The sequence below is a fragment of the Plodia interpunctella genome, chromosome 10 (assembly GCF_027563975.2).
Source record: "Plodia interpunctella isolate USDA-ARS_2022_Savannah chromosome 10, ilPloInte3.2, whole genome shotgun sequence".
NCBI classification, from domain to species: domain Eukaryota; kingdom Metazoa; phylum Arthropoda; class Insecta; order Lepidoptera; family Pyralidae; genus Plodia; species Plodia interpunctella.
In genome coordinates, this window is record NC_071303.1 from 5,889,536 (window position 1) to 5,914,824 (window position 25,289).

Here is a 25,289-nt window from a genome sequence, read left to right on the forward strand (position 1 = left end):
CATCGAGATGAAATTTCTACCATACTGTTTTGTATGCCAATATCGACGTAAACATATGAATGATGTGTGTCGAGAAAATACATAATTTCTAATAAAGATTATGAAAGCATCTGTTTTTAAATACAAATGTATTAAATAAGAATTTTTTTTAGAGAAGGTAAATATTTATTTACATAGTATAGGTATGTAAGTAAATAAAGCGGCTTAGAATGAGATTTAAAATAGTTCCAAAACGAATATGAATTGCTTTTTATATTCCTTTACTATTGTCTATGTAAGACGGACATACGAAAAGATTTTCTACCCACATAATTCCTAACCAATTTCCTTGAAGTGTACCTATATCGAAGAGTTAATTGATAGCTGACGATTGTGCATCTGAAAGATGTTGTTCGACGGTGTGGTGGAGAGGAGAGGGTGACAGAGGCGGGGGCGGAGCCGTCACGTGGAGCTCGGCGCGCCGACGCGGCCCGGCCGTCCGGGGCCTGGTCGGCCGGGCTCGGGCGCGCGGCATTCCTCCGCTGGCTGCCGTCCGCCAAGCTATGTGTGCCGACACACTAGCCTCCGCGCGCGCCGCGGCTCGCTGTTCGCCCGCTCGAGCGTCCCGGGCCCGCTGCGAGGGCCGTGTCGCCAACGCTGGACCGCGCTAGCCGGTGAGGTGTATGGTGGAGCTCGCCGGGCGGGGGGCGGGGAGGCAGGTGGCGTCGCGCAGGTGCGGCCCGCGCCCGGCCCGGGGCCGCATTCGCAGCGCGCGGAGGCGCGGGCTCGCCGAGGCGCGCGCCCGCCGGCCTCGACGCGCTCATGGAGCCGCCGTGGGAAGTCGAGCTCGAACTGCGGCGGCACATCGAGAACTGCGCCTGCACCTGCGACCACATGGGCTACGGGAACTATATGGACTACCAGGTGGCGCCAGCGGCACACGCCTGTGTTTGCCGCGCGATCACATCTCCGCACGCCCACGTACGTGTGACCGCCTGTTCCGTCTGCCCCAATACCATACCGTACCATGAAACGCGGCGTCCGATAGGGACGCCACCATGCTGACTTGTTTGTAGTAGCCTGTCTCTCACACGCTTCACAAATTCAGTCTATATTTGATGGGGTTTATCAAACTTATTAGATTTGCGAGGTTCTTCGTTAAAAAAAATGTATTTAATAAGGAATCCCTTAAAAAATGTATTCCGTTTATAGGTAGGTAGGTTCATAATCTTAATTCTGGGTCGTTTTCAATGAATGTGGTACACGGTAATATACAGGAATACAAAAGTTTATTAATAAATTGATAACAATTGAAACGAGTGCACACAACCGGACATTTTTGGTTGATCTATGGCACACAATGTATGAGTTACAAGTTTTTTTTACAAAATTGACATTTTTGGCACGAGCTTTTCTTCATGTCAGAGAGATCTTTGAAGAGCTCATCTGGTTCGTGGCTGCACCATTAAGTCATGCTTGTCATAATTATGCATTGTCGTCCAATCTAAACGTGTGTACAAAATATCAGCTCAATCGGTTGAAGATATCTGCTTCAAAATTGAGTTACAAAATTCCACCCCAACATATAAGTATACTTACATATATCAATAATAACATAAAAAAAGCTTGCACTTGTCAAATCAATAAATCCTCACTGCTGTTTTATTTCTGCTATATCCTTACGTATTATAAGAGAAGAGACATAATAGTACAAGACATAGAGTATTAATGTAAAATAGGGTAGGTAGAATATTATTAAAGAACGCCCTGTCGATTTCATTTACTTCGACTTCATTACACGACTTCATTTATTCGAATTTAGAAAATTATTTGTGTATTGCACAGGATTCGATCATAGTAAGTATATAGGCAACCTGAAACTACATCTAGCTACGTTTTCTGTATTCAAATGGAAAAAAAAATACTTTCAAGTTCTAGCACCAGGTGCAATAAGTCAAAGCGCATTGTTCACTGTCACCCACAGCTATCTGTCTTCGGTTACACGCTTGATTTCACTTTCAGATAAAGCAGATTCAACGTATAAATAGAATCCACACTTGAAATCTGCAGATCTGACAGATATATTTATTTTATTACACATTTTAGTAACACTTTCTAGGAATCTAGACTTATATTATAAAGTAGAATTTGCATGTTTGCTTGTTTGAACGCGGTATTAATCTTTTTTTTTTCTTTACCATGTTTTTATACACACTTCACCATTTCATATTTTAGGAATCATCAATTACAACCCTGTAATGCTTAGTTACCTGCCCCATATATGTAGGAAGGAATGTAGGATACGATAGGTAATTATTGATACATTTATACCTAACCTAATCATTAATACGTACATAACATAACAAATTTAAACCACATAAGTATAAATATCGGCATTAGATTTTCTTATAAATATGTTTTTTAATTTACTTTATTTTTAAATTTAGTATAAGTTTATTTCTATATTTCTTCTAATAATCTAATTTATCCTAAACAATTAAATGAGAAGAGAAACAAACACACAGATAAAGCTGGCCACGAAATAAGTTTCCTTAAGATTACTTTATGATACCTATTATAAACACGAAACTCAGATAAATTAAAAAAAAAAATCCGCATTTCGACAACATTCCGCAAGCATTCGTCTCCATGGTGTCGATTGTGTGTCGATTCTATTAACGATAACTCGTTATCGTGTCGCAATAGTTGTTCGTACTGTATGCTATTATTGAAAAGCACTTTTGGCTTAAACTTAGCAGAATAGACGCCCAGATGGTAAAACCGCTGCCCAGAAAACATTGCGACACCAAAGGCATCACATTTTATTAGAATAAGGATTGTTTATTGTATTACCTACATATCTATTCATTATATATCATATTCATTTTCCGGATCGCAGGCTTTAGCTAGGTACATCTCAGTTCGGCGGTGCCACTCAATTTTATAGCTTTGAAGGATTACCGTCTTATCTCCCCGAGTCTGTCCCATCCTCTTTGTTAAATTCCTATCAATAACTCGCATATCGTTATTTTTATAGTGAGTTTCATTTCAGAAAAATATCATGAGATATAAGTAGTTTACACAGCGGAATGATTACCACATATTTCTTTTATTTATAACTACCACCATGTGATTAAGTATCAAAGATCCTCACGTCCAAACTTCCGCATTTATGATATTAGTAAGATTTTGTAAAATTATTTTTCATTTAATCGATAAAATGTGCGCGTTGATATTTTTTTCTGACTTTTCGTTCACGTGTGGTATGTATGTATGTATGTATGTTATTGTATGTATGGTATGTGGTATGTAGTACCGTAATACATACCAAAAGTTTAAAAAAAAATAAAAACAGACACGCCTATAATATTAAATTAATAATTTAAAAAATATAAAACATCATTATGCGTCGGGCGAGGATTAAAAAGTTATACAATTACTAAAACATAGCGTAGAGTGTAGCGTAGCTTACTTGCTACGACTTTGAGAAAGACAAGTTAAGCCGCAAGCGCGAGTCATAGAGTAGCGTATCACATCATAGTTTGCTATGAAAATCTACAATAAATAAATCGTAGCATGTAGCAAATCGTAACTAGCTACGAATGAATGTAGCAACCTGCTACGAAACGTACGTCTAGAGACGCTAAAATTACTTATGACTTATCTTTTTTTTTCATTTCATTCAATGATTTACGTCGTTACGTCCGTAACCAATTTTGATAAGAACTACTGAAAAGGAAAACATAGTCAAATTTTATCCTATTAATAACTATGTTTCTTGATTGTGGAAAAACAACAAACGTATTATTCCCGTTAATAAATTACCTCGGAATATATTTACAATATTTACATACAATTTTCAGCCTTGGAAACTGTAGCTAAGTGGAGGTGACCCTATTAACACGACATAGAGAAAGATGCCGGAATAAAATTGCCATTTACTGTTCAAATTGTTAAATCTTCAGTTAATAGCCAGGCACTTAAATTCATCACAATTTCACCGTGATTGTAAGGACCCGTGATACAAGCTTAGTGCTTATATTTTTTCCCAAGATATCTTTTATAAAATAACCTGGTAAACATGAACAAAAATTTGTTTATTTTCGCAGAAATACCTAAATATATTTTTATGTGAATTTTCAACGCTAGCATGGACTTAAATACTTTAAGGTAAATATTACCAAGATATTAACCATAGGTAAAATTAATATATTTGTTTTATGTATGATATTAACAATACTCATTGAATTACTTACTAGAAGTAAGTTCACAAAGGTACTCTCAGGTAGGTTGGGTACACACTTAGAGGAAGGAAAACATCAGATATCTCTTCCTTAATCATGGCGGGTAAACGGCTCTCCTCGTTCGTCTCTTTAACAAATATTTTCCTGAAGTCGTTTTATGACTTCCTTTTGCTGTAGGTACTTGAGCCGGTATTAGGGGAAACTTGACGTCCGAAATATCGCCTCGGTTCACGCATCGTCGTTCGCAAATAACATCAAAGTGGTTGCGTGGCTTACTTAGAAGTTTTATCTTTTTTGTTGTCAGTCTTCTATTTTTACTGCTCTTAACAGACGGCCCGATGAGATATTGATCTGGGCTATCTTTGTGCTTGGAACATTAGAACTGTGTCCTCATAAGCGCTCTGACCATCTAATTTTAAGGGATGACCTAGTTGAAAAATCCGCTCGTCCAAAAAAGAATATACTAAATACGTCACAGTTTATGAGTACCTAATGTTGCTGAAAACTCCAGTGACCTTCTATATTTGGACGACTTTGTTTGTACCCATTTAAACTTTTGATCATCCAAGAACACTAATGGGTTTAAAATACTAGCGTTCAGCCCCTAATGTGCGATAAACTTTGTATCTAAAAGTACCTAGGTATCTCATTGAGGAATTTTTTTTATTATTTTTATTACAAACATACAGCAGATACGTACTCTTCTTTCATATATATAGACGGTGTAGTGAATGCTAATAACAATATAATTTACAGTGGAGACGGTTTCACGGGTCCAAATCAAATAAATACTATGCCACGAACCCTGTGTTTAGTGGAAAAACTCTTGATTCAATTCTATTAATGTTTGGTAGAGTGATTCATGGGTATTTTCAAAAGTTCGGTCCATAAAACATCCAGGTCTCGCTCTATAAAAGCGGTGCGGACGAATGGCTAGTTGTAAGGTAACAATGGGGGTGCAAATTTCACGCAACATTATGCTGAGGGGGCCGGCTAGCTGAGCGGCTACGAGGCCAGGGGCCGCATCCAGCGCCCGCCGCGTGCAACGAATCGATGCAGCTCCGCCCGCGCGCCGCCCGCCAACTGAGATGTTAGCACAACTTTCTTAGTCTCTGAGTTCACCGTTTGCGAAACCGACCCTACATTCGAACTAACTTCCTCCTACTCGCCATTGTTTACAGGTTACGGCTTCGCGTCCTTCTTTCTTACTGAAAACATTTACTTTTTAAATATTTTTTTGTACATGGAAATATTTTTTCAGGTTAGATGATGACGCAAATATCTTTCTTATTCAATTAAAAACTTACGAGTAAGTTTGAACTTTGTCTTCACCGACCACGCGTAGCTGTATATGGTGGATCTTCGAATACTGGGGTGTCCGTAAAGATTTGTTATTACTTATAGATTTATTAATACCAATAGTACCTATTTTCACGAGTACTGGTTAGTTGACATTGTAATTGACAATGTTTTGTTGCCTACTAAAACTATTTGCTAGTTTTAGGGATTTCAAGGATTTACTATTTTGGTGCTATTTTTTCAAAGAAGAGTTATTTGTAAAAATGTATAGAATTATAAACGGTCTGATTAGCAAGGTGAGGGGAGGCTCGCTGGCCGTTACCGTTCATTCCACTCTATCAGGCGCGCAAATTGACCGGGGCACACCTGGGACACTGAGCAAGCATGTGTCTACTATCCTTCGCCGGAAATTGTTCAGCCAACTATTTGCATCACGTTTCGAAATCTCGGTTCCATTACGATGCGACTATACTGATGCTTTTGTGTAAGCTTGCAGTACAAACGGTAATAAAAAACACAATAAAATTCAGTCTCCAGTGCCAACTGTTGCCACAGATGGCTCGCTTGCTTGCTTCTTTTAAAATGTGACCTCCGACCGAGTAACAAAAGCTAAATCATAGAGAGAGAGATAAATAGTAAATCATAGAGCATAGGTTTTCTTGATTTATTTTGAAATACGAGCATCAGGTACTGTACATAAGAGCAGTGATGTATCTAAGTGGGTAAATTATTAAATATATACCTAGGTATTTTATTAGGTGTGTATTTTTTAGCAATATGAACGATAAGCATATCTTCTCGGGGAGAGGTTTTTCTTGGCCGAGCCTTTCTAAGAACATTTTCAACAGTTACATGTGTTTTACAATGATCAATTGCTTTAAAAACTTTCTTCACAAAACAAATTAAATTTATTTATTTTATTTATTTATGTACACAACATAACAGTGTAAATATAAAACTTACAAATACGAAACTAAGCTAATAAATGTTCTAAGCTATTCTTTTGTGCAACCACTTTGGACCTATATTAACAATTATTTGCCTAGGTGACGCGTGACAACTTTTATGGTTGCTGCCCATTTTGAACACAATAAAATTCAGGTTAAATTTTGAATTACCGCCGAAATAATAGAAAAAGCCAAGAAACCAATTTAATTGTCCAATTAAAAAAAAAGTACGAACTTTGAACGCTTTTTTCAAATGTTTCTAATACTAAGTAAGTATATAAGTAATAATATAATACTTACTTATACTGTAATAATATATAAATATTATTATCCCGCCAGAGTGCAGAACTGTTTGGTTGGTAAACAAAAGCATTGCCACCTTTTGCTAAGTGTATGGAAAACGTTTACTTTAGAGTACAACATCGTTTTCTAAAAGATAAAAAATTTAAAAGAACTATGGGAAACCGCCACACGCTGCAAAATTTTCGAACCAGTAAATGGTCAAAAATATGCTCGGAAAAATTCACACCTGATGACTTATGAAAATATGGACTTCATACAGGTAATTAAGGCTTTAGGCCATATATTAAAATTAATATAGGTATGCTGCTGACGTCGCCATCCATTATTTACAATTAATAACCGTAATGACTCCCTCCTGATGAAGGTCATCATATCATAAATTAGTAGCAAAAGGCACGCGCCAACGAAGTGCCGTGCTCACTCTTGTTACGAATTGGCATACGTATGATGATAGTACGGCTATAATGTCGGGTACAAGACCCGCATAGATAGTCCCGCACACATTTATTTACCTTTTATATGGTTCCCAATTAGACACTTATGTACCTTAATGGTTATCATTAGGTCATTGGGAGTTAACAGGTATATATGTCCCAGTATGAGAGAAAAAGCCATAATATAGTTATGTCGAAACAATTCAGGCCAATTTCGAACCCCAATAACGTCGTTGTGGATAAAACAAGAAGTCTGCATTTTCAGTAACTAAGCAGGTATTGTTAAATTTCAAATTTCATTCAATTTGAACTAGTAGTTTAAGGATTGTAACTTGTAAAAGTTTCTTGATTTTGTCACTCGCTCACTCACTGACTGACCGATCATCAAAAGTCTAAGGCACTTCTAGTGGACATAGAACCTTCAAATTTAGAAAACAATTAGTGTGTCTAAATCAAGGAAAAATCCAAATATTTTGGAATTTCGGTCCAGTTTTCTAGATAGACCAACTGCATTAATAACTTTGTAATCCCATATAAATATAGAAAATTACAAAGTTACATGTGCAGTTAATGAATCTAAGTACCTGTATAATGGAAAGATCAATATTAAAAATCTTTTAGGTATTAAATAAATAGATAGACTTGGCCATCGTATAAAAACAATGTATCTTACAAGTAATACATATTATATCATATTAGATTGTTTAATCTATTGAGCGACCTACTCGATTGAAACTCTCTTCTCCATAACGAATGTGTAATTTTTCCAAGCGGCTCAACGGATGACATAATTCCGTAGTATTGTATAGTGTGATACATACTAAACAATGTAATCATGCGTTGGTATTACATGGATCTCACAACTTTTTAGGGTAGAAAAACTGAGCTGCGAGACTTGGATTTTTATAGCATGTTTTTGATGGCATTCTTGTTTCGCAACAATTAAAAATATATTTAAATTGCTGAATGTTTAGCAATTTAAGCAGGTCAGCAAAATTATGGTAAAATTTGAAAAGTAACAAAGCTGTGTTGATTGTGTCCCTGCTTTCGAATAGATGTATTATGATATTTACCAAGTTCAAATCAAATCAAAACATTTATTGCGTCCTTAATGTATTACAATACATTAAGGACGCAATACATGTTTAATAAAAATAATACCTGTATTCTTTTCATTGAATTAGAACCAATTAAGGGCCCTGACGGGCGCTGCAATGAGAGAATGGCCATAATATCATAAAACTAATAATTGTGCATGCTTTATGTATTTTTTTTCTTGATAAATTTGTGTAGTTTTATTAGAAGGTTATTAATTTTATGTCAAATATTTAAATTATTTATTATATTATTTATGTTATATTAAATTATATTCTTAATAACTAGTTGTTCGCCGCGAACGTAGACCTCGCGAATACAATAAATTTTGATGAGATTTTACAAAATTGTGAATATTTCGAAAACGACTAAACTGCATATCCTACATATCTTTTAAATTTCATCATAATCGGACAAACGGTTCGAAAGTTATCGCGTTACAAACAAACAAACAAACAAACAAACAAACAAACAAACAAACAAACAAACAAACAAACATACATACATACATTTGTACACAAAAAATGTATTTTTGCCCCAAGTAGAATGTTAGGCCTCGCTCGCTTCACTCGCTCGGTCAACTAGTTGTTCGCCGCGAACGTAGACCTCGTGAATACATTTTTTTTACAAAATTATGAATATTTCAAAAACCACTTAACCGCTTTTGATGCCCCACGAATTTAAAAATTCTATTGACAGATCCTATATACCTTTTAAATAATTTCTACCTACAAAATAATTTGGTGTGTAAACGTGTGTCTAAGTGCGTATTTCTTAATTCCACGATATTTCAGAAACTATTCATCCAATTTATGTGCTGTAAATGACAAAATTTATCTTCATGAAATTATGTTGATGATGAAATAACTTAATCATAAGGATTAATATGCTTGTGTAGTTGTCAAAATGCACCTTTTAATTTACATTATCTTTTTACATATTAAATGCCTTATAGTTACTTAATTATAAAAGATATATGTATAGTGTCGCGGACTTTTTTATGGATCTACTAAAAACCTATATTTTTGTAGTACATTATATACCTTTATAATCAACAGTAGGGCCAGCACACGCACGTAAAGATTTTCGGTAGCGTTTTTTTTTCGGATTACTAAGTGTTCATTGATATTGCTGAAAACGAATTTATTTCAAAATAAATATATGTCTGATTATGTAGCTCATATAAAATGATGAAAAAATTGTTAAAATCGGTTTGGTAGATACGAAGATTACTAAATTAAAGGTTTGATGCGCAAACATACAAACTCACTTCGCAAATACCATATTTTTTTACAAAATTGTGATAATATTTCGAAAACGGCTTAACCGATTTTATTGCCCTACGAACTTAAAAATTCCATTGGCAGATCCTATATACTTAAATATATATTTTAAATTTCATCAAAATCGGACCAACGGTTCGAAAGTTATTACTAACAAACAAACAAACAAACAAACAAACAAACAAACAAACAAACAAACAAACAAACAAACAAACATACATACTTACATGCAAAAAATGTATTTTTGCCCCAAGTAGAATGTTAGATGACAATTAATGATAATAGATTTTTTTATCTATGTATGTTCAATGTAGTAATAAGAATTATAATTATGTCTTATTTTTAAAAATATGTATCGTTGTCTTCTAAGTATTTATTTTATTTATAGAATAGTAGCATTTGTTGTACAGAAATTCTTTAACATGTTTTAAGAAATTTGCATAGCTTTCTATGTCTCTTATGGTTTCCGGTAATCTATATAAATAAAACTCTAGCGTTACTGAGTGACTGACTGACAGACAACGTACAGCCGAAACTACATCGCGTAGCTGAAATTTGGAAAAAAATTAATGAATAAGTACGTGTGTCAGATTTTTAAAAAAATACCTAAACCCTCATCCACTTCGAAAAGGGGGATGAAAGAATGTTTCCATACATTCTTTAAAATTGCCGACACTAGTTTTAATGTCTTCTTTGCAGTACTCCTCTAAGGAAAACCTGTACAAGAGGACTCGTCTATTTATGGCTATATCCTTTCTTTTTACAAAAAAGTATAGTTTCGTTCGATGAGAATCTTAAGCAAGCTGAGCGCCATCAAGATCCCGACACGACAAGTAGAGTAGGCATAGTTACAAATATTATATGTACTTACTAGGCTTTGATTATTAAAGTAGCTATTCTAAGCAACAAAATATAAATGAATGCAAATATGAGTATAAAGGACGTAATATCGTTTGATTTCATTATTTATAAAAGAATAAAAAACTCTAAATGTGCGATCATAGTCTCCCTTCAGACAAGCATGCCATGTATTTTTAATGAATTCGTCCCAAGAGTGTCCCTTCTATTCTATACGAAGAAATAATGACGAAAATGAAACAGAACTAAATAATCCACTTTGGACTCGCCTGGATTATATGTATAAGTATATGCCAAATTATTTTCCTTTTTATTTCCGTGTGTCTACGTCTTGTGTCATTTTGTTCCCTCCCAATTATCAGTTTCAAGTATCAGTAGCAGAAAACTGCTTTTATGAATTTATATAGCATATAGCAGTCCTGGATAATATGCCTTCTAATGGTTAAAGAATTTTTGAAATCGGTTCAGTAGTTTCGGAAATTACCTACCTAAAACATGCAAACTAACAAACGCTTATCTCTTTATAACAATACTAGCATTTGCCCGCGGCTTCGCCCGCGTGAATTTCATAGCAAAATCTAAGTATTTTTTTATCACGTATTCTGTAAGACTAGTAAACATTTATAATTCAAATTCGTATTTTTTTTTCATCTTTAGTTCAATTTCCTATTTCCTGCTACTTGTCCAATTTCGGTTCCTGCTATATAGGTAACCCGTACCGTTTCGTACATATTGTCCCATCACATTTTTCGCAATGTGTTCCGCCCTTTACCCACTAATTGCATTGCTCATTTTCCACTACGTGTCTCCGTTTCATTCCCCGCTACGACTCTCACTCCCGCTTTCTGCAATGCGTGCCGTCCCATTTTCCATGACGTGTTATGTTCCGATTTTTTATTAACCACAAACGTCAATTAAACATTTTATGGGTCTCTTTTCAAAAATAATGAAGTTTCATATAAATTTCCACCCCTACATCAAAATATAGATTTATTCAAAATATAGATAATGCATTATTATTTTTTCTTCTTCCTCTGACTACAAAGAGTGTGTTTACCAATTTTCAGCTTTTTATCTTGAAAATTTTATAAGTCCCATACATTATTTTCACCGAAGGGGTTGAGGATTAATTTTCAGAAAATTTTGAAACACGTATTCATTAATTCGTTGTAAACAACTAAATTTTCAAGTCACTTCAACGGTGTAGAACTTTCATATAAAAGTGTTTCACATATCACCCTCTTCGGGTTAGAATTTCCAAAAATTCTCTCTTAGTGCTCACCTACACTCCCCAAAAAGGTTTTATATATATTGATAGTAAAATGGTAAATATATGTGTTTTTTTTAACACAAGCCTTTACAACATATACACTCAGTAAATGAATACAACAACTTCTACATTAAAATATTGAGAAATAACTAGCCACTTGGCCACTTTCGTGTCGGTCCACGCGCAGTTTAAGGTTCCGTAGTCTACTACAAAAAATTTCAAGAAAGTGCTAGTCGGACTCACTGACCGAGAGATTCGTACCGTTCCATAATTGTTCGAAGTTTTATAGTAGACAGTTGGTCAACTATTACTCGTAAAGCCAACTTAGGTGTGATAGGTTTTCTACTAATTTCGTTATAGGTATATGAATTTAATGCCGTGAAATGTCAAAAGTGGAAACCCAATCGATGGATCTTCAAGATGGATTTTAGTGGACGTAGGGAAATTTTCGAAAGCTCGTAACTCTTTAATAAACCATGGTCGAGATTCGTAGTTTCCCAAAATTTTACATGTAGCATATGATTTTAAATAAGAGTTGAAAACTTGTTGTCGGTCTGTAATTGGCTTGGAAAGTATGACGAACGTGTGGTATGAGGGCCAATTTCAAACGAAGATAAGGTATAATCTAGAGTTTTACGTTAATATGTTATTTTCACAAATTTTGTTAAATGCAAGATCTTGAATTTTAAGGTGTATAGTTTTAAGGTGGGCCCTCAGACTATAAAGACTGAGCCCGACTTAAAAGATCGTAACTCGCTTATTTTTGACTTTTATAAAATCTTATTCCAACTTTCACAATTCTTTTGGAATGTTCATTAATTCCCAAGCAGATTACATTTATAGAATTTCAAGAAGTGGGCCCTCAGATCAGACGCACATCCACTATACATTTCCTTGGATCCTGCACTATCTAAGTTGTGAAAGTTGTGAAAATTTGTTTGGTGTTTAAATAGCCACCTACCATAAATAATAACAAAAATAGATTATAAACTATGTTTTTATAATTAATTTTATAAAATAAAAATTTGAGATGAATTAAAAGAGCATTAGTCATTAGCTTGTCATGTCAACGCTGAAAATCTCGGCGCCGAGCGGGGTTTTCGCGCCAGTTCTGTCTGCAAATGGGTCAGAGGCTATTCAGACTCCCCCTACTCACTCCCCAACCCCACTGCCCATCCCCGTGTGTACTCCTTGCATAATTGAACATGCGGTAAATTATCGTCATGACTGACATCTGCAGCTGGAAGTACCACCTCGTTCCGAGTCCCTCGGGACTGACATAGTATAGCGCGTACTGAGAGCACATGCCGAAACATAGTATAGCGCGTACTGAGAGCACATGCCGAATCCCCCTTACAAGTTTAAGCACTCTGTAAGTGGTTGCGGTTATTATCTTGTTTATGTTTCATGTCATGAAGTGATTTCAAGTTCGTTGTTCTAATATAATATTTAGTTTGGGTATCGTTTCTACTATGTCTGGTATCCACTGCATAGAAGTGAGTAGGGAGAGATACTTTAATATAATAAAGGTAATAGGTATGATATATTTGTGTGTTTTGTATATAAAATTTTATAGCGGCTTTGTTTTTAAATTTCCTAAATAACTTTCCGATTTAGTTGTTAGCTTTCAAAATCGTACCTAAGCGTAGACAAATACTTATCATAAAGAAAACTTGAGTCAGTCAGTTCATAAATAATTTTATGAAAGTGATGTAGAAAATTGTTTTGTTTGTGTGATAGTAATAATTACGACAACTAACTATCTACAATACAAAACGTTTTTGTTACAGGCGGCAGTACCAGAAGGCATGACCTTTCCCGGTCCCCTGCCGGACGTAGCAGAACGTTGTGGACGGTGGGCTCCAGACTCTCTATCGGCGTCAGCGTCAGGCAGCTCAGACGAAAAGCCAACACCTCGACGGCCACGTTGGCGAATCGCTTTAGCTGCTCTGGTCGTCCTTGCCGCGCTAGGAGCCGCACTTGCATTGCCGCTCGCTCTCGGCGGCGGCGGACGTGCAACGCCAGAACAGCGACTCACAACTATACGCCGTATGCTCAGAGACTCTCCATTGGTTGACGGCCACAACGATCTTGCTTGGAACGTACGCAAGTTTCTACATAATAAACTTGTGAATTTCAACTTGAGTGCTGGTGTTGAAACCATTGAACCGTGGGCGAAGTCGCGCTGGTCGCATACTGATATTCCGCGTTTGAGACTCGGTCAAGTGGGTGCTCAATTTTGGTCAGCTTACGTACCGTGCGGAGCGCGGGATCGTGATGCCGTACAGCTGGCACTAGAGCAAATGGACGTTATTAAACGTATAGTAGAAATGAATCCTGGTCATCTTTCTTTCGTAACGGATGCGGGAGAGCTTCTTGATGCACATCGAGATGGTCGGATAGCTTCTTTAATAGGTGTAGAAGGAGGACACGCTCTTGGTGATTCATTAGCGGTGCTCCGAGCATTTTATCAACTTGGAGCCCGATATCTTACCGTTACTCATACTTGTGATTCGGGGTGGGCTCGAACTGCCGGTGTTGCTGGTGGACTGACTGCCTTTGGAAAAGCTGTAGTGCGTGAAATGAATCGGCTTGGTATGATTGTAGATCTATCGCATGCAGGCGAAGAAACGGCGCGGGACGCTATAGAGACATCGCAAGCTCCAGTAGTTTTTTCTCATTCGGGTGCTGCTGCACTCTGCAATTCAAGTCGAAACGTTCCAGATGAATTGTTGCGTATGATCGCAGCGAATGGCGGTGTTGTAATGATTAATTTCTACGCTAAAATAGTTGCCTGCGGAGAACGAGCAACAGTGGAAGACGTAGTAGCGCACATTAACCACGTGCGACGAGTGGCAGGCGTGGAGCATGTAGGTTTAGGTGCGGGGTACGACGGCATTGATGTGCCACCTGAGGGGCTGGAGGACGTGTCGCGGTATCCCCATCTTCTGGCGGAGTTACTACGCGACCCCGACTGGAGCGAGGAAGACGTGCGCAAGCTGGCCGGCATGAACGTGGTGCGCGTGATGCAGAATGTGGAGCGCGTTCGCGACCAGTGGCGACGCGCTGCCGTCTTGCCAGGAGAGGAGACGCCCACAGATCCGCGCACGCACAACTGCGTCTACAAATATGCGTGACGCAGGCCTCGTGTCGCGTACTCCCGCGGCCCACCTCGTACTGCTCAATATTGACACTTGTTGAACGTAGTTATACATGTATATTAGTGTCCAAATGTGATTTAGCGATTAAAATAATCTCTACCTGAACCTATGCACAAATCGTTTAGCTATAAAGGTGCGGCGTGCTGGGCGCTTCGTATCGGTGTCGACCGCGGCTGCCGCTAAACACTTCCATCCATGCACACGACTTCGTTGACGAAAGCCCAATGCGATCCGCGATTTATAAAAAATGAAACATAATATAAAAGGATGTGTTTATAGACAAAATAAATATTCTTTATTTATAATGTGTGTTTAATTATCATTAAGAGTGGACAAAATTTAAATACAAAATCTTTATTCAACTCAGGATGATATAAATCACTTATTGACGTCTATAAATTAAGTACCACTTACTTAAACTTCTAAAGCACAGGTGTAAAAAAATATTTTTTTTTATAAATTATTTAAAAATAGGCGCGACTTTGGTCGCGTGGACGAACAGTTTCGGTAAGGAGTCAAAATTATTAGGTACAGAGATTAGGTAAACTCTTTATATTGGGGATCTTTCCTTCGGGCGCCAATATAAAAAGACCTGAAGAGTGTCACCCTGGTGAAAGCCACATAAAGTCGCAATGAGTGGTATACGCGGGATAAGTACAGTTTCACCGGCACCACTCCCAGTGAGAATATCGACTTCAATTAAATTTTTAAACCTCAACCGAAGATTTTCATCAGGCTGAACAACTTTCTATATTTCCTATAGTTCAGATGGATCATCATGGTCCTCCATCAAGTGCTCCAGTTTTCAAAATAAATTATAGCATATATGTTGCCCAGGCTTAATAGATATATAACAAAAAAGTTTCATTCGAATCCGTTCAGTAGTTCCGAAGATTAGCGTGTACAAACAGACAGACAGACATACAGACATATTTTTTTTCAAATTTTTACTCTACTACTTATTACTATGATGACTGCCGTCTAATTTTGTTTTTATGTAACATATATATATATATATATATATATATATATATATATATATATATATATATATATATATATATATATATATATATATGAGCTAGCCCCAAAGTAAGTTTGAGACTTGTATTATGAGATACTAACTCAACGATATTATATTTTATAACAAATACGTATACAGATAAACATCCAAGACCCGGGTCAATCAGAAAAATATCATTTTCCATCATGACCCGAACGGGGCGAACCCGGGACCTCTCGGTTCACGGTGTACAGACAATTGTAACGATATATATACATACAGAAGATGCTAATCAGACTGAAAAATTATACTTTCTATAATTTAGCTGAACTATTATGACTCTTCTTCAGGTGTTCCAGATCTTCGATTTTTATAACTCAACAGAAAATGCTCATCAGACTGAACAACTTTTATTAGAGCGTCATTTCTATTTTTCCTATAGTTTAGCTGTACCATCATGGGTCTATATCAGGTGTTTTAGATTTTCGATTTTTATATCTCAACAGAAAATGCTCATCAGAATGAACAATTTTTGTTAAGTCGTCATTTCTATATTCCCTATAGTTTAGCTGTACCATCATAGTACTCCATCAGGTGTTCCAGTTTTCAAAATCATTTATACCCTATATGTTGCCCAGGCTTAATAGCTATATAACAAGAAAAGTTTCATTAAAATCTGACTAGTAGTTCCGAAGATTAGCGTGTACAAACAGACAGACAGACAGATTTTTTTTTTCAAATTCTTACTCTGTTGCTGTGACTCTATCGCCTAATTTTATTTTTATGTAAATTAATTCAATGTACAGGAAGTATTTTTGATTGATTGTATTGCAAGCGAATTAACTGTTAGTAAAAGAATGTATAGACGACGAAGACAAAGTTATTATAATTAGTGAAGATTTTCCATAATTTTCTTTTGCCTCGTAAAAAGGTAGGTAAATTTGATTAGTTTTTAATAAGTACTATAGATATTCAACTGACTTCTGTGTAACTAAGTATAAGTTAATATTATTCTAAATTCTGAGTAAGTAGGAAGGTAGGTTAAGTACCCATTTTAAAATAAATTTAAAAATAAAATCAACAATACGTAGGTACCTATAACTTAGACCTATAAGGATTTCAAAAAACATATTTTTAAAAACAATATAAAAAAACCTACGTTTAGTCATTCATTATAATAAAAATCGCACTCGCTGTTCTGAGAGTAGGTACACCTACCCTCCAGGTAAACTTTCTAAGGAGTGTCCGAATTTCTTAAACTATTTTGGTAGGGTTGGAAAAGGAGATTTAAATAAAATAAACAAAACATTTATTAGATTTACACCTCTTACAATCTAACTAGTCTTTACACTATTTTTGACTACCTATTTACACTTTATTTCACTAAAAACAATTTAAAACTTCAACAAATTACATGTATTGCTATCTCTTTCATCGGTAGCCTGACTGGCGAGGCGCCTGAAGACTTTCACTTCTTGCGCGACTATAAAGCTTCGTTCAAACTGAGGCGAATCCCGCGCGGGACGGGATTCGCTCCCGCCAATTGCGTCAGCTAACCTGACGTGTTCAAATTGACACGAATAGTCGCATGAGCTGCAGCGAAAATACGCGGGATAACGAGCGACTGATTTTTCGAAGTGCCGTTGAACTTGAACCTTGAATTATTTTTACAAAAAGTAAGTAAATAATTAAATAAGTATCTTTGCGTACCTAATATGGGTATTACAGTGTGAAATTCTCCAAATGTTAAGCGTTGAGTACTCAGCTTATGAACTCATTTTCTTCTTTCCTATTGATAAATCAAATATAAAGAGACGTGGGATTCGCTTCAGTTTCAGAGGTTAAGTGAGCTAGCGAATCGCACTGATTTGCGTCTCGCGTCCCGCGCAGGATTCGCCTTAGTTTGAACAAAGCTTAAGATCTAATATATACCTAGCGATACATGAGAATGAGAGGTTGGACTATAGATGACAGAGATAGCAATATATGTACATTGCATTAAAATAAAAAGTTCTTGTGAGTGGTTGGCTTCAGTGTTATCTGACGTGTCAAATGCCATATAATCATGCTGCATACGCATTCGGGGAGCTGTTGCTCGGGCAGAGCATGCCCCGGATCTATCCATGGAATTAGTAGGTACTCCGCTAATAATAGGGTATATTACGCCAAGCTTAGCACAGATGGCGCTACTGGTACAACTAAGGTATACAAACATTGCCAATGGAGGCAAAAAGCGCCAATTTTCAATATTGTTGCACATTTACGACCAAAAATACCTTATACGCAATCGTGATGCGAGTTTAAAGAATTTAGTGGATTATCCTGAAAATAATAACACTATTTTAGGTTATATTCTGCATTATTTGGTCAACTGTGGTCATAAACTGATATGAACTTGATTTTGACTGAAGATCTTACCTGTATGAAGTTCATATTTTATTAAGTCTACGTATGAAGTGTTCCGAGTTTCTTTTTGACCGTTTTTTGGCTCGAAAATTTTACAGCGTGAGGCGTATCCCATGGTTTTCGAAATTTAAATAAATAAATAATGAAAGGATTAATAAGGTACTCTAAAATAAACGTTTTAATCGACATAGCAAAAGGCGGCAAAGCTTTTGTTTAACTAACATACAATGCTGTACTCTGGCAGGATAAATGTGCAGTAATACTATATTCCATGAATCTACTTATCTCCTAAGAGAAAGATATCCACCTAATGTTCTAATATCTGTGGCATGCCCTGAGATAAGGTGCGCGCGGGGCCCTTCTAAATATTTGTGCATACCGTCTGACAACTAAGGATGACGATAATAATGGAAAAAGGATGAAATAGGAAAGCGAAGCTTGGGCTCCGTCGATCAACAGCTGATGAAGGAACCGGTAGAATATAGATTAACGCTTAGAACGCTTAGAGAGAGAGAGTGAAAAAAAAGAGTAAGAAATACAATAACCACCTAAAAATTAAAGAAACGTATAAATGGCAATACGGGCAATACCGATCGTTTTACGTCACTGTCATTCACACGACAAGCATGTCAGTCTCAGTCATTGTCACTAATTTGTCAGTCCTTTCATCTTCTGATGAAGATCCGGAAGATCGCGGATCATGTCGTACCTGTAGTTCGTGTTTAGCAGCTCGCTCGTCTTGTGATGATATCCGTGTTCGTGAATCACAAACAGCCGTGAGATTATTTGATGTTTTTTTTACAGTAATTACTAAGTATATAAAAGGGGCAGACTTCTATGTTTTAGTATGCTAAAAACAACGCGACCTCGCTAGTAAAATTGATAACAAGGTATGTTCGAGTAATGTATTGTAGGTACCTATTGTATTATTTTTGTTGTAAACTTGTAATCAATTAATTTCGTACCATGTTTCGTGATAGAATGTTTTGCACGTTATTTTTATAATATTCCTCTGGTATTGCATGCAGCGTTACCTAAAACGAAGATGGATCCAAAGCAAGGTTGGTTAAACCAACAAAATTTTATATAAGTACCTAATATATATTTTTAACACTTTAACTTTGGACTATTTCCTATGTATATAATGTGCCCTTGTTTGTTTGCACCTTGTAAAATATACATATGATATCATATACATTAAGATTAAGAACATAAACATCATTTTAAAATTCACAGAAAATAGATTTCCATTTTTAATTTGGATATGTACACCTTATAGTATGTATCACTTTTATTTCTTCATGTACATTATGAAATCGTAAGTTGGGTATGGGTAGGTAGTTGCTTGAATTTGTTCATCATTGTATTATAATTTAAATATTTGAAAGAAACAACTTCTTTAAAATAAATTCTACTTTTACAGATACATTTAACGAGTCAGTATCATCTTTACTGGAACGTAAAGTAAGGGGTTGGCTTAGTGGAGTAATTGAAGACATGAGACGCAGTAGTCCTGTTCAACAATGGTTAGATTCCCTTCCTGCTGAACAGGAGCCTGAAACTAACAAAGTAGATGATGATGAAATCAAGGAAGTAAAATCTGAAGAGAGTAAACTTGAAGACTCAGTGACAGATAATACTGTTGTCGAAGTTACCACAAATAAGCTACATGATGAGCAAAATTTAGATGTTCCTAGTCATAAAGATACCTGGAAACGAAAATCACTAGAAAGTGGGGTACTGACGAGTATTCCCCAGTGTAACATCAAAAGGTTGCAAAGAGACCATTCTGTTCAATCTGAAGGTTACTCACCTAGATTCAAAAATCCCTTATTTAGGGATCATTCTCTTCAGGTAGTTTTATCATTATTTATTAACCCTTCACCTAGTGATCTGTTATATATTGGCCTTATTTCGAACTTAACATGATCCTAGTTGATAACAATTATTTATGCATTGTGTCATCCTGAATAATATCATCAATACTTCCTACAATAATACCTGAAGTCAATACGACTTCAGGTATTATTGTAGGAAGCATTGATTTGAGGGATAAATTAAGTCTTGATTACATAGCGTAATTTAAAATATTTCTAGTATTTATGTTGTATTTATATGACAGTGAAGGAACTAAATTTGTGAAGGTTAACATTTTCAATAATAATGCTAGTAATTGTAGGGACTCATTATGTGATTCAAAATCATATGTAAGTTATTTCCTTTGCTTCTAGTCTGACGCCAGTGGCTCAAGTAGCAGTTCTGTGCTAAATGTTTTGGGAGCAAGAAAAGTAGATGCAGAATCAGTTTTGTTGGCCTTAGGATTTGGACCCAGCGAAAAGCAGCAAAAGCTACAGAGAATACCTGACAGATTTTTAGCACCATCAAAGGTACCATACTTCTAGTTCTATTCAAACTTTATTTATATTTCTATTACAAGCCAGTTTTTAGGGTTCCATAGTCCTACAGACAAGTAGTTATAATTTCGCCATGTCGTCAGTCTGTCCATCCCTCCGTGATCTTGTTCAAAAACTATTAGTACTAGAATGATGTTATTTGGTATTGGTATACAAATAAATCACGCTGGCAATGGTCTAATAAAAATCTTGCATAACAACAAATTTTTAGGGTAGCTCCCGGATGTGAAGTGGGAATAATTTCAATAACACTACATATGCAATTTTAAAAAATTTGGTTGTATTGAAATTTATATTTCGAAACACTTACCTCTTTATAATAAAAGTATAGATATGGGTTTTAGTCGTGTTTTGTTACGAGTAGTCAGTGAAAATAATATATCAATTTGGCTGGTGTTTTAAAAACAACCCTATAACATGGTACGAAACTCTCGATATCAGTGAATCTGACTAGCACTTGTTTGGTTTTTGTAGTAAACTACGGAACCCTACACTGTACGTGGCTCGATTCCTTACAAAAATGTCGTCAGTATGCACAAGATTAGAGGGAAGCATTTCTGCTTCCCTTTGTGATTTTTCATATTTATTAACTACCACACTTAAACACTTCCATGGATTTGTAATATTATCAGGATACTTGAATATATATTCTGTTTTATGTTACTATTGATGATAAATATTTCTTATTTCAGCTGAAAGGAATCAGTACAGAGGAGTTTATAAAAAACGAACATCACTCTATGAGAATGCATGACTGTGGTATTTTTGGATACAGAGGACTAACAGGTATGATAATCATTTAATATTTGCATTTACCATTTTTAGTATGTTATTTTCATAATGGGCAATATATATACCTACTTGCCTTAGTTGGTAGTAGCAAATCACTATTTTAATGTAAAATTAAAATGCTGATTTAATGCCAGATCGATAAAATTACTACACAGAAGTAATTAAGTACTCTGCCGTATGTGCTTCAATTTTATTTTGAAAATATATAAGGGTTTATCCATAGAATTAGTACTTAGATACCCCGTACGACGTACAAACTTACTAAATCCATGGGTTTATCATTTTCGAAGTGTCGAAAAATGACACTTCTCAAAATTCTATAGAATTAATAAACTCTTGTTTTGCGAAAAAGAGTTCGAAATTAAAATTTTATTGCTTATAGATTCTAATAACTGTTGGTAAATATTTTAAAGTGATCTTTTATCTTGATTGTATTTTCTCTTTAAGTCTGTATTCAGCATATTCCCCATTAATAAATATCTATGTCATAAAGATATTAAAATTGGTTTTAGTCAATGTTTGTCTTTGCTAACATCATTTTAACCTTTAAATTTTCATAATTAAATATTTATCTACCTATAATGCTACGGCCACATTACAACGCGAAGATTCGCGTTCGCATTGTCACGATAAAAGTTCGTGTTCTATCAATGTCGAAGAGCTTGGCCACATCAAAAAAAAATTTTGTTACGTCGCGATAATCATTTCGCGGATAACATTGAAGAGGCGGTTGCATTGTATAACATGGCGGCTAATAATTACTGCATCTTTATTACGGAAACAGAAATAAAAAGATCAAAAAGAGGAATAAAAGGCGATGGTGGATGTTATCTATACACAAAAACTTTGTCGCAACAAAACCCTCTGATGTGTGGCATTTTACCGACAGCGGCGCGAAGGGCATTCGTATTCGCGAAGATGATTCGAGATAGGACGAATTCGTTGGCCAGACGTGTCGCGACGACGCAAATCTTCGCGTAATCGCGATAGTGTGGCCGTAGCATAAGGATAGTTTTAATTGTTTATTTATTATTTTATTTATCATTCAACATGTTTTTTTATTAAAATTTATGACAGATTCCTAACTTTTTAATGGTTGCTTAATTATGCTTAATAATAATGTATTTACTTATTTAAAAATGTAGTTAATAACGCCTAATTATTAAATACTTATCATACTGATGGTTATTTAATCAAATCATGTGTTGAGGTCATGAAATACATAGTAACATACTAACCTGTGGAATAATGAACTGACTAACAGAGCACTGCACTCCCGTTTGCCGTTTTATGAAACCAGTTACCTCGGGTTATCATAGATCGTATCAAGTTCCCGAAATTGCTGTTCAGTAAGTACCTAAGTACTAACATTATGTTTAATTTGCTATACTAACTAACTATGTTACTATATTTTAATTTATTAATTGTGGTATTGTATAAATTTACCTTATTGCCGGCGTATACCATTGTATTCTATTGTATTGAAATAACTGGGAATCTAATATTATGTTATGGTGATTACATTTGAAATATAATTTCTTTTTCAATTAAGTAAAACGTGCATTTACGTTGTAACTAGAACTTATTAACTGATAAACCTTTATTTTTAGGGAATCCTCATGTTCCACCGTCGACAATTGTAGCTAAAATCATAGAGTGTATCCTACAAGATGACGTGTGTCGTGAAGAAGCGCTGATGAAAGCGCGGCACTCCATAGCGGACATGCGCAGTGCCGCGGCGCCTGCGCCCGCTCCGCTGCGGCATCATTGACATGTCCGATATGTAATACAGCCAAAGAAAAAAGCATTCTCCAATGTTACTTTGATTCCTAATTTCTTTGCTATAATGTTTTACCTACTTATTTGGCGATGGAGTTAATTTTGATTGTTTTTCAAACTCCTCTGGAAGGATTGAGTAGATCATTCTAAATTATTTGGAATAGGTTAATTTTTTGTGCAATAAGCTTCAATCTCAAATAAATGTGATCGAAGACAAGTACCTTCGTACTTAATATAACGACTTCGTTATTAAGTACCTTAGACGTCACTGCAATATGACGCTCATATTAAGTAATTAATTGAGTATTTATTTGTGTTGTATTGTAAATTTATTGTGATAAGGGATAGAGATATGGTTAAGAAATATTTCAATTATATTTAATATGAGAAATGGGTCAAGTCTGGTACATTTTGGACTGAAAATGAACAATGTGAAGAAAAACTAATATTGTGATATTTCTTAATTCTATGAAGATATAAAATATTTACTATGAAATATCATGTTATCGTGATTTTGAATCTGATTTCTCTGTAGATTGTATTAAAGTATTTTTATGGTAAGGATTTAAATATCTTTACCTGTCTCAAGAGCTTACTTGGTGGATTGTATTGTATTTTTATATCTCTCATAACTTTACCTTGTGATCTTTATATACTGAACATTCACTTTAATACGTAGGAAATCTTATCAGTCATATTTTCTTATAAATAAATAAATCTATAATGGAAGGTGTCGCACACCGCAGCCGCCGCCGTCAGCTTTGTTACTTTGGGAATTCATTGGCTTGAGGCGCGTGCGTGGGTTGTAAACTTGCCTCAAAATAAATTGAGAATTTATTAACTTAAAATAAATTTAAACCATGTACATAACTACTTTATGAATTGTTACTATTTTAAATATTTAATTTTTGTGTAGTTGTTGTTTTGTGTAAAATAGCGTACTTATAAAATACTTGTTTGTCTGATAACCCGTAGTTGTATAAGTGTTGGCTGTGGTGTATTTTCAGCGTTACTAAATTTAAATGAATTTTAGGGTATATATTATTTTTATTAATTTCACTTAAATCGTCAATTTTAGCACCGTTAGGTTTGCGTCACACTTGTTTGTTTCATCACGTGGGTGTATAGGTATATTTTTGACACGCACTCGCTCGTGACCCATACTCTATTGGAGCGTAATGCAAGTTACGCCCAAATAATTCTACTTTCAGATCTAATATTCTACAAGTATATTGTACTAGTATGTAAACGAGATATAAAGATCTTGATTATACATTTTAGATTATAATAAATTGAAGATAAAATATAATATCATTTAGATATTATATTTTACGCACGACGCAATATTAGACTTCGAATTTGCTTTTTTGTGTTCTATTTGTTTAATACTAAAATGTATTGTGTTTGCATACCACATCTAAACTTGTAATTCAACTTTATCATGCCACTGTCTGAAAAAGGATAAAACCATCTGGAAAAAGAATAATGAAGGCTTTTGTTTTGTAAGATGTTTAATTGTGCCTTATTTACAAATTTTAAGATTTGTGTGTAAAGTCCGATACCTATGTCAAATGTCTGATCCGTCGGATCTGTAATTTATTGTCTAATATTAAAGCAAAACCATGGAATTAGTAGGTACTCGTTGTACTATAATTGCATGAACAAAACATTAAAGATTAAATTAGCCTGAAGAGCCTGACACAACGTCAGTAATTATTTAATAACTATAACACCTATCTGCGTTTATATCTACTGACTTTAAAAATTTCAATCATTATATACGTAAATGCGTTTTATTAATGAATAGAAATCAATACCATGGAAGTATCAACGATTGCTCATATTTATAACCTTAATGTGTACTTATACTATTGCGTAATTTATTTATTTGGGAAAGGAAGAATTGTGTGATCAAAACTGGCAACATTCAAATAAAAAGCCTGTTTCTCGAAATACTTTTATTATTATTTAATCACTGACATATAAAACATCTACTTACCTAAAAATAAATGTTAATCATAT

At 35.3% G+C, this 25,289-nt stretch overlaps 2 protein-coding genes across 5 annotated transcripts; both read left to right on the forward strand.

Moving 5' to 3' along the window:
- The first annotated feature begins 511 nt into the window (after window positions 1–511).
- Window positions 512–15,178, forward strand: LOC128673161 (dipeptidase 1-like). The gene is made up of 2 exons (XM_053750810.2): window positions 512–960; window positions 13,503–15,178. Exons 1-2 carry the CDS (start codon window positions 802–804, stop codon window positions 14,847–14,849), a joined length of 1,506 nt encoding a protein of 501 aa, XP_053606785.1. The 5' UTR covers window positions 512–801; the 3' UTR covers window positions 14,850–15,178.
- A 3,747-nt stretch (window positions 15,179–18,925) lies between these two features.
- olf186-M lies at window positions 18,926–25,220 on the forward strand. Of its 4 annotated transcripts, XM_053751059.2 has the most exons (7): window positions 18,939–19,172; window positions 19,311–19,343; window positions 19,706–20,136; window positions 20,514–20,669; window positions 21,389–21,482; window positions 22,753–22,837; window positions 23,099–25,220. In XM_053751059.2, the coding sequence occupies exons 2-7, from the start codon at window positions 19,328–19,330 to the stop codon at window positions 23,133–23,135; spliced, it is 819 nt and encodes a 272-aa protein (XP_053607034.1). In that variant the 5' UTR covers window positions 18,939–19,172; window positions 19,311–19,327; the 3' UTR covers window positions 23,136–25,220. The 4 variants fall into 4 exon arrangements, with proteins under 4 accessions (XP_053607036.1, XP_053607034.1, XP_053607033.1 ...); XM_053751058.2 differs by lacking the exon at window positions 22,753–22,837 and having other exon boundaries at window positions 18,941–19,172; XM_053751061.1 differs by lacking the exons at window positions 19,311–19,343; window positions 22,753–22,837 and having other exon boundaries at window positions 18,926–19,058.
- The last annotated feature ends 69 nt before the right edge of the window (window positions 25,221–25,289 follow it).